Raw genomic sequence first — 10,348 nt, 5'->3', positions numbered from 1 at the left:
AAAAGAATCACATGAAATGGTTAAATAACTGGATGGGCAAAATATGTATAAATAGCAGAGGAAGTAAGCACATGAGTACATGTCATCAAATAGCACTTGGGCCATAGAATGGAAAAACAAGGTAGAGCCCATTTGAAAAGAACCTCACAAATGGAAGACAGTGGAATCATACTGTTCTTTTGTAAGCAGTGTGCAGCCATTGGTAGATGTTTGAGCTAGGGATCCACTAGATATAAAGGTATTTAAGCACATTTAATCTTGAGGTGGTACATGGGAGTGTTGGGGGGAGAGTGGCTGTTGCAGTTGCTTGGTCCTACCCTAGGAAGTCATTACTGGATTTGTATTTAAGATAAATTCCTGAAGGTGGAATTGCTTCCTCAAATGGCTTGCCATTAAGGTTTTTGAAACATTACTAAATTTCCTTATTACAAGATGCTTTCCTTCTTAGGCATGTTGAAAATTAAGTACTATTAGGACACAAATATATACATATACATATATATATATATGTGTGTGTGTGTGTGTGTGTGTGTGTATTTATATATGATGGTGATGTGCTTTGTAAATTTGTAAATTTTTTTTTTCTTTTAAGGTTGTAGAAGGAATGCCTCTTATTGATGGAAGAAGACTCAAGTATAGATTAAATGGTGATTTTCTTTTTTTAAGACTCAAATTGATGATTTGATAGCTTAAACTTCTAAGTGTTGCACTCTTTGTTAAAGCTGATTAGACCAGAGCAGTAAGTAGTAAATTATCTCTTAGTAGTCGGAAGGGCAACTGTTTTTACCTGTAGATAACATGTATAAATTATGACATGTAAAGTAACATAGCCTCTTGGTCACTCTTGTCCACTCTCCAGTTTTATTTTCTTAATAGTATTCGTCACTGTTAGAAATCATTGCACTTGTCTTGGATTTTATCACCCTGAGGTGTTACACAGATGCAGGCATCCAGGCTACTCCGCTGTGTGAGCTGCTCCTGTCCTTGCTCATGTCCTCGGGGCTGTCCCTTGAGTATTCGTCACACACTTTTCCTGGGCCTTTGCCTGGAAAACTTACCCCCAAATGTCTGACACTTGCATCTTCACCTCTGTCTCATCTCTGCTGAGAGAAGCCTTCAGGTCCCTTCCTTTTCCCTGCTCTTTTTTTATTTTTCTGTCTGATATTTGTGCCTCCCAATATCGGTGTATTTGTTTCTTCATTTGGGTCTCTCCACTAGAATGTAACTTCGTGGGCTGGACTTGGCTGTGTTCATTGTGATGCCCTTCATGCCTGGAAAATGGGCATAGAGTGGGTGCTTATTCATATGTGAGTGCTGGATAGATGAGTTGTGGGCTAGCTGGGCAGCTCAAGAAGTGGGTAGACCTTGCCTCCTGGGTCCAGCACCTCTCACTATAAGAGTATGTGCTGAGTGCATCAGTCCAGTTTTGCCATCTGAAGATTTTGGCAAAGTACAGATCTATTTTGTAGTCACCTTTGAATGATTTTCTATTTGACGAGATGGAGTAGAGTGTTTTACTTTTCTTGAGAATTACATTATATATTTTAATGCTTGAACTTTTTATCCTTTCAGTCTTTCATTCTCTAACTTTGGATACTTTGTTTAGAGACTTATCCAGCATCTACTCTGTCTGCAATCACTCTGCTGGGTTCCAAAAGGGAAGCCAAAGATAATTTAAACACCTTCTGCCTTTTAGTGCTGGTCGTGTGTTGAGGCATCTCGCCTAGCTCCAGTGCCTGACCTCTGGTGGGTGCTTAATATTTGTCATTGGTACTGTCAGACTTTTTGTTGCTTTTACCAAATTCTTTGCTGATGGAGCAAGTTTTAGAAAACCTTTGGCACCCTCTCTCCCTCTGGTGGTTCACTTTGCCACACTGGTGAAGGTGAGTCTGGGGCGAGGTGGGTTGTTGACTTTGCCGTCTTGTCCTTTTGATTTCAGTGTTCTGTGTGTTTCTCTGTAGGCACCGATTCTTTTCCTTTCCTTTTGCTTTTCCTTTCCCTTCTTTTCTCTTTCTTTTTTTTTGAGGCAGAATTTTGCTCTTGTTGCGCCGGCTGGAGTGCCTCAGCCTACTGGGATTACAGGCATGAGCCACCACACCCGGCTAATTTTTGTATTTTAGTAGAGATGGGGTTTCTCCATGTTGGTCTGGCTGGTCTTGAACTTCTGACCGCTTGTCTCAGCCTCCCAAAGGGCTGGGATTAAAGCTGTGAGCCACCTCGCCCTGCCACACTGATTCTTTTCTAAATAGTCTTGTGTTATAGGTGCACTTCGCTCTGAGGGTTGTGGTACATTCAGAGACTGAGTACAGTACTTGGACGTGGAGCTCTTGGAGCCAGTGGGGGAGTGGCTGGCCAAGTTGCTTGATCCTTTTTAAAAATTTCATCTAATTACTCTGGTTCAAGTATTGAGATTTCGCTTCATGAGATTTTACCATTATTAACAAGGAGATTCCTAAGACATTTTGGATGATTATTTTTAATCCACATAGGCTAGAGAGCAAAAGACTGGTTTATCTAAGCATTCTTTTTTTTTTTTTTAATTATCCATTTTATGAAAAGTAAATGAATATTTTTAAAAGTCAAAATTTAAAATGGACAGTTACTGTTTGCAGTATTTGTGGAACATGTGGATCAGATAGTAGATTTGAGACAACTATTTTACTTTATAAAAGATTTGGTTTTAGAATTCTTATATAAATAACAGCTACCTCTTTTTTGCGTTTGACCACTTATCCAGATGTGATTTGATGACTTTTTAGGAGCACAGCTCTTTTAGGCACTCAGCTCCCTTGAAAGCAAAACTGTTTCTTTAGCCAAAAGAAAAAATTGGATCATCCAATGAGCCTCTCTGTGTGGCAGCAGGACTAGTCCGGAGCGAGAGTTCTGTGGAGCCTGACAGGGTGGGCACTTTTTAACTTGGCATTGCACGTGAATATTCCCACTTGCTGTCCCTGCCCCACGGAACTCAAAGTTCCCTGCCTGGCCTCTGGCATTTGTGTTGTGGCCTCTTCTCTGCGGGGGTGGCATCTTAAGATCTCTGTTCTGGATGGTAGAGTATTACTAGAATCTTTTGAAATCATTATTAACAAGTTGGTTCAAGTATAAATATTTATAATATTGTAACTGTCAACCCGGCTCACTGCCTGACCCTTGGTGGGTACATAATACCCTCCCCTTACGTACTGTGTGTTTGGCCTAGCTCTCTTAATAGCCATTTGACTTTGTGCCTGAGAGTTTGGACTGGGAATTTTCAGGTTGTACTTCTTGTCAGTTTTCCCTTAATTAAAAGCAAATAAAGACCATGTGAACTGACAAAGAATCAATATATTAAATTAGTTGGAAAGTTCTACAAGAGATAATGGTGTATATATTGACGATTACAACTTAGTACGTGGCTTATTTGCATATTTGTGTGTATTTAGTCTGAATAATGAAATTAAGACTTTAAAAATGAACATTGCATTGTTTCATAGTGTTGTTAAGTCCTGTGAGACTTGGGTTAACATTAATTTTCCCCTTCCTTTTTTTTTTTTTTTTTTTTTTAATTTTTTTTTTTTTTTTTTTTTTTTTTTTTTTTTTTAAAGGATTCTATGCTTTTATCCTGACATTTGCAGTCATCGGAACATGTCTCTTCCAGGGCGTAGAGTTTCATTATGTGTACAGACATTTTCTTCAATTTGCACTTGCGGCCACTGTGTTTTGTGTGGTCTTGAGTGTGTATCTCTACATGCGCTCTTTGAAAGCGCCCCGGAAAGACCTGTCGCCTGCCAGCTCTGGTGAGCAGTGATAAATCGCGTGTTGGATGAATGCTCCCCAGAGCCCTCCAGCAACCATTTCCAGATTTGAGTAGATGGCTTTTTTTCTTAGTTCATTTTATGGGAAATGAGAAATAAGAAAAAATGAAAGGATGAAGAAAAAAGTTAAAGAGAAATGAATTTAAAGGAAGAAAATGTTTTTGTTTTTCTTTTACACTTTAATTCATTTCTTTTTTGGCAGTTGCTTGATGACAGTAAGACGTTTAGTAAACTTACAGGCATTTTGACTTATGACAAATATTTCTTTGTCCAAAGTAGTAAACACTCTTTAAAAAACAAAAATAAAACAACAGGTTACTGGCTAGGTGAGGTGGTTCATGCCTGTAATCCCATCATTTTGAGAGGCTGAGGCGGGTGGCTCACCTGAGGTCAGGAGTTCAAGACCAGCCTGCCAATGTGACAAAACCCCGACTCTACTAAAAACACAAAAATCAACCTGGGCATGGTGCGGCACACCTGTAATCCCAGCTACCCGGGAGGCTGAGGCGGGAGAATTGCTTGAATACGGGAGGTGGAGGTTGGGAGGTTCAGCCTGGGTGACAGAGTGAGGTTCCCTCTAAAAAAAAAACAAAAAGGAAACGAGAGGTTACAAATTGGTTGATTCTGACCTAAAGTATTTAAATGTAAAAATATGTCACCTATCTAAAAAAATTTCTGAGTGTAAAGTCCTTTGGGGGGCCCTCTTGATTTTGGTTAACTTTTTTAAAAAATCTGGGAGATCTGGGGCCCCAGCTCCCCAAAGGCTGTAGCAACTGCCCTTTCAGTTGGGCAGGCATCTCCTGGCTCCCTTAGTCTGTGCCGTCCTGTCTACCTCACAACCAGAGCTCTGCCCAGGCTCTTGCAGGCAGTTGAACTGTGAGCCTAGATAGTGGGCAGCAGTGCCGTTTTAAAGCCTCATGACTGGGTTTGGAACACTTTGGGTAAACACTTTTCCCTTTTCAGGAAATGCTGTCTATGATTTCTTCATTGGCCGTGAATTAAACCCTCGAATTGGTACTTTTGATCTCAAATACTTTTGTGAATTGCGCCCCGGATTGATTGGATGGGTATGTCCTTTTTTCTTTTTAAATTTCAATTCAATAGGTCTAATTAATTGCTAGAAGGGATATGTAAACCATTTAAAAATAAGCATTGGGTGGTATATTTTTAGGGATAATCATGGCTGTCCATAAATCTATCAAAATATTTTCTTATTGTAAATACTTTCCAGGTTTAAGATGCCCTGTGACAGTTTATAACAAATTAAATAACGTTTCTTTGCTTTATTTTTATTATATCAGTTTATATTTGTGTAGGAAAGTGATAGTGTGGATGAATTCATGTAAAAAAAAAATGCATTTTCTTCCTTTTTAAAGCCTTATTTTTACCTAGTTTTAGGCTTGGAGTTGCAGATAGAGAGCAAAGAGTTCCCTTCTAACCTTCACCCTAGTTGTCACAGTGTTACCTTCAGAGGAAACCATCAGTGTAATGATGAAGAACAGGAAATTAACATAGCTACAGCATTAGTCACCAAGTCCACCGGCCTCAGTAGAGTTCACCAGGTCCTTTTTCTGTTCCAGGAACCTCGACAGGACTCCATGATGCATTTAGCTGTTATTTCTTCCTCTTCTCTAGTCTATAATAGTTGTTTAGGCTTTCCTTGTCTCTCATGACCTTGATACTTTTGGGAAAGTACTGGTTGGTTATTTTGTAAGAGTGTCTCTTAGTTTGGGTCATTCCAGTGTTCTCTTTGATTGGGGTGAAGTTATGCACTGTGACAGAACACAGAAATGATAACTGCGTCCTTCTCAGTGCATTGGGCCCAGGGACCCGTGGTGCAGAGATGTCTTACTACTGGTAGCGGGTAGGTGTTAAGGTGGTGTCTGCCAGGTGTCTCAGTTGTGAAGCTCACTCTTGCCTTTGTAGTGCTAAGGTCTCTGGGGAGGTGCTTCGAGGCTATATACTTTCCCCTTTTGTTTCAGGTGGTTATTAACTTGGTGATGCTTTTGGCTGAAATGAAAATACAGAGCCGCGCTGTTCCATCCTTGGCCATGATTTTGGTTAACAGTTTCCAGCTTCTCTATGTGGTGGATGCTCTCTGGAACGAGGTAATTAATTTTAAGAGCCAAAGCCTTATTGTCAGATGGCTTTGAGTGGGTGAGTGACCTGTCAGAGCCTCGGCTTCTTGCACACAAAGTGAGGGGAGCACAGCCTACCTCCGAGGCTGCTTGTAAAGAGACATGAGGCCGGCCATGCAAAGTGCTGAACTGATGAGGGAGCGCTGACAGGTGGGAAGCTTCTAGGCATTTTGGAGTGCTTTGGTATTTATTAGCTGCTCTTGTGTTTAATATTAAATGTTTAAGATTGGTGGATCTTGGTTTTGTTTTTGTGGGTGGTGTTATTTATGGTATCCCATGAAAATGGATGGATTATTACCAAATTAGAATGGTGTTTCTTGGATTGTTGAGAGTCACCTAGTTTTTAAATAATGGGGGAGATGTTTTATTGTTAGTATTTTAAAATACAAAGACTAGCTCTAGTCAGATGAATGTAAAATCAGAAAATCAAGATGCATTTCCATCTCCTGTCTTTTTTCATATATTGATTAGTTTTTCTACTAGTTGAAGACTGGTAAATGTTTCTTTTCTCTGTCTCAACCAGCATATTCCTTTTAAAAATTATTTCTTCCTCAGGCTTATTTTACAAGTATTTTGTCATATTTACTGTTATCTTTGTAATCATCTCCAATTTCTTTCCATGTTAAAAAAAAGTTTTGGCAGCTGTACATCATAAACAAGTTTTTATGACGGTCTGTTGAGACAATCTGCTGACATTTCAAGAGAAGACCTCTTTCCTTTGAGTCTGGGACATTTAAAAATATTGTATTATTTGGCCATCAGTACTATATATCTCCCCTACCTCTGCCAGCTAGTCTTTAATTTTGGCCTTCTATGCAAAATCACAGAGCATATTTAGTCGGAACAACTTTGAAAGTTTGATATTGGTGTTTCAGTGATCTTCCTGTTATTTAGGAAGATTAGGATCACTTTGAGGTAAGCCTCAATTGCAAGTGTTGGGATTAGTGCTTTCCCCTAATTATAGGTTCCTGTTGTGCTCCTGCCACTTCATGGACCCTGGCTCTGAGCTTGGGAAGCTATGAATGTAGTGATAGCACTTCTCACTGAAGTTCTTTAAAAATTCCAGCTTGACCCAAAATTAAATATGTTTTTGAAATTAAAAAACAACTCTTTTATAAATACACTTACTATTACCAGTGTAGATTTGTTTGCTGTTACAGAATGAATCACTGAAAGAGCATATAGATTACAGTTTGCAAATCAAATGATATTTTACCATTTTGATCACCTCAGTGGCCTCTTTAAACCTTCCTTTCCAGTAGCTTTCCATTGCAGTGATCGTTTTTTCTGGTTTCTTCCATTAATAGCTTTCTGCCATGTTGTGTTCATCACTTTTTAATTGGCGTAGAAGTTCATATTTTGTATAGATTTAGCCAAACATTGACTTCTGTTAAAAGAAAACTTTTTGCATCCTAGGGCAAAACTCTTAGGGCAATATTAACATATCCCCAGGGGTAGAGAACTAGAGTTAAGAAATTGTTTTCCGTCTATTCTCAGTGTCTCAGCCAGATTATAATAAAGTTCTTGAGGAAGGATTGGATTTTATGATTTATTTAGCATTCTGGCATGTCACTGGGCAATTAGCAGATGGTTAATAACTTTTTTGTTAGGTCACTTGATAGAAATCCCTCCGTGTTAAAAAATGGGCTCTACCTTAAGAAAACTGAGACTACCGGTTTAAATATGTATGACCCTTCCTCTGAGCACATCCTTCGAAAGCCTTGGGGCTCAGGAGCTGGTGGGGCTAAGGTCTTCCCCTGACCTGGCGCTGGTTGTTTATCCTTTGCCCTCTCACTGCCACTTATTGCACCTGCTTTTATTTGCTTCCACCTTTTTGTCACCTTTATCCTCTTTTGGACTAGGAATCAGATCACAGGCCTTGAGAGTTTATATATAAGAGTAAGACACTCTCGGGAACAGAAAGTTGACCACTTGTTTTCACTTATATGTGAAAGCTAAAAAAAAAAAGTTGATGTCATAGAAGTAAAAAGTAGAACAGAGGATATGGAAGGGTGGGAAGGGAGGGATAGGGAGAGGTTTGTTAAAGGATACAGAAGTACAGCTAGATAGGAGGAGTAAGTTCTAATTTCTAGTATTCTATACCACTGCTGGATGACTACAGTTAACAGTGATACATAGTTTCAAATAGCTAGAGGGATATTGAATATTCCCAACATAAAGAAATAATGTGTCTGAGATGATGGATATGCTAATTACCTTGATTAAATTACTGTATGTTACATGTATTGCAACATCACTGTGTACTTGTAAATATGTACAATTATTACATGTATTTTTTTTTTTAAGAGAGTAAAGAACTCTAACTAAAGAGTATAAGCCCAAAGAGCTAGATTTTGTGAGATTGATGTTTTTGTTCCATGTGACATCTGTTTTTCTGTTCTATGGCCTATTTGCTTTCTCTCTAGAAAAAAATTGCTATTTGTAGGTACTACTCTTTTTCTTTAACCTAGAACTTTGATTCTTCTATAGAGCTTATACTAGCTAATTTTTCTGCATTAGTGGTATGCACTGAGGTTCCAGGTAGTTTAGAGATTCCCTCAGGCCAGACCTTCAGAGTGTTGACCTTGGCAGTGTCTCCATATTCTGGAGTCTGGACTAAAAGTATCCACGTCCAGAGGTAGTCTGGCTTATGCTAACCAAATCACCAGGGAGCAACACACTTTTATTAATTTATATGAGAAGTGAAGCTGTCAGTTCACCATGTTGCCAGGCAGCTTAATTTCTTCTGTGGAAAATCTATATGAAAAGCCAGATTATGATCAGAAATTAGATTGGTGCATGTGGAATTGAAACAAAAAGAGTTGGTGATCTGACCATTCCTTCAGCAAACATATTTTGAACACTTCTCTCCATGGTGGGCACTGTGCTAGGTACTGGGGTGGCAAAGGTGAAAACACATGGTCTCTGTCTTTTAGAGGCTTTTAGTGTATTGGAGAATGACAAGTACAGTAACCCAATTGCTATAGCTTACTGGTAGATGGTGACATCTGAGAAGTGCCCAGGTTTGAGTGGCAGGTCAGGAGGGCAACACAGGGTTCAGAGCCTATGTGGAGGTTGGAGGAAGGGTTACCAGAAGAGGGGAGGGCCTGGGCATGGGGGCATGGGAAACACTAGAGATCTGTTATCTCAGGAGCACAAGTGAGAGGCTGATGTGATAGGAGGATGTGATGGCAGAAAGACCTAGCAGGCCAGGGGAACCAGATCTCTCTCCCCTTTAAAAAAAAATGTTGGTACAGATCCACCCATAGCACTTTATACATTTGCCTTTAAACTAGTACTTTATTTGAATACTTTAAACATAGAAGCTCTTTCTTCCTTTTCACTTTCTCTATCCTTATAGGAAGCAGTGTTGACGACCATGGACATCATCCACGATGGATTTGGATTCATGCTGGCTTTTGGAGACTTAGTGTGGGTCCCATTTATTTACAGCTTCCAAGCCTTTTACTTAGTCAGTCATCCAAATGAAGTATCTTGGCCAATGGCTTCTCTAATGATTGTTCTGAAACGTGAGTATTAATTTCGGTCTCAGTTTAATTAAATATTATGTACTGACTCTTTTATGCTTTGATGTTTACATACTTGTAACATGCCATCTTTAGTGGTCAGCATTAGCTCAATTTGAAGTAATTTATGATGAATAATAAAAGGTCTGCATTTTGCAAAGAGAATGGTGGTTCACACTTGGGTTCCCAGTAGTACTCAAAACATTATTTTAACGAACCATCTTGTTTTTAAATTTAATAAATTTAAGTTGATTGAATTTGTTAGAGTAACCATACATCTTTTCCATTGAGTGCCTGCTTTTTCTGGTAGGCATCTTATAAAGTAGGAAAATTCGTCTTGCCTTCATAGAGCTCATATTCTAACAGGAGAAATAAGACATTCCTACCTTGCTGTAAAGTGTGTGAGTGAGCACTAAGAGGGACTTAGGTGATGGGTGTTTAAGGTAGAGAGAGAGAACTTCTCTCTAGGGAATGTCAATGTGAACTTATTGGAGGATATGGTGTTTGATCTGAGTTTGAGAGGGTAGAATGGGATGGGAAGATTCAAAAGTCAGGCACTGGGAACACTTCAGCAAAGTTGTGTGGTGGGGAGGTATGGGATGAAATTGGGAAAGACTGAGAAGTCCAGTTTGGCTGTAGCTGAGGTCCACCAGGGTCAGTCAAAATTTTACTCCAGGTTGAAATTTCTTTGTTCTTAACACTGTTCATTAAACACTTTACTAGAGGTTGGGCAGGGAAAATTGGCAGTGAATTTCAAATATAGATAGTTTTGCTACACTAGTTAGTATCTGTGGTAGAAGAAGAAATTCAAGCCGGGCACGGTGGCTCACGCCTGTAATCCCAGCACTTTGGGAGGCCGAGGCGGGTGGATCACGAGGTCAAAAGATCG

General features: G+C 39.4%; 1 protein-coding gene across 6 annotated transcripts in view; it reads left to right on the top strand.

The window, feature by feature from the left end:
• Positions 1-10,348, top strand: part of LBR (lamin B receptor) — a 30,811-nt gene that overhangs the window by 11,810 nt on the left and 8,653 nt on the right. For 5 of the 6 annotated variants that reach the window (XR_001824474.2, XR_001824472.2, XM_017526413.2 and 2 more), the window contains exons 7-11: positions 593-647; positions 3,585-3,776; positions 4,758-4,861; positions 5,777-5,902; positions 9,294-9,462. Coding sequence is in view for 4 of the 6 variants with exons in the window: in XM_017526413.2 (XP_017381902.1) it covers positions 593-647; positions 3,585-3,776; positions 4,758-4,861; positions 5,777-5,902; positions 9,294-9,462 (646 nt within the window). In the remaining 2 variants the exon portion in view is untranslated. The remainder of the gene's footprint in view (positions 1-592; positions 648-3,584; positions 3,777-4,757; positions 4,862-5,776; positions 5,903-9,293; positions 9,463-10,348) is intronic. The other variant, XM_017526415.2, reaches the window with a different exon arrangement.

This window comes from Cebus imitator, unplaced genomic scaffold (genome assembly GCF_001604975.1).
Source record: "Cebus imitator isolate Cc_AM_T3 unplaced genomic scaffold, Cebus_imitator-1.0 Scaffold42, whole genome shotgun sequence".
NCBI classification, from domain to species: Eukaryota; Metazoa; Chordata; class Mammalia; order Primates; family Cebidae; genus Cebus; species Cebus imitator.
The sequence above is the reverse complement of the archived record's forward strand: the minus strand, read 5'-3'. Positions and strand labels throughout refer to the sequence as shown.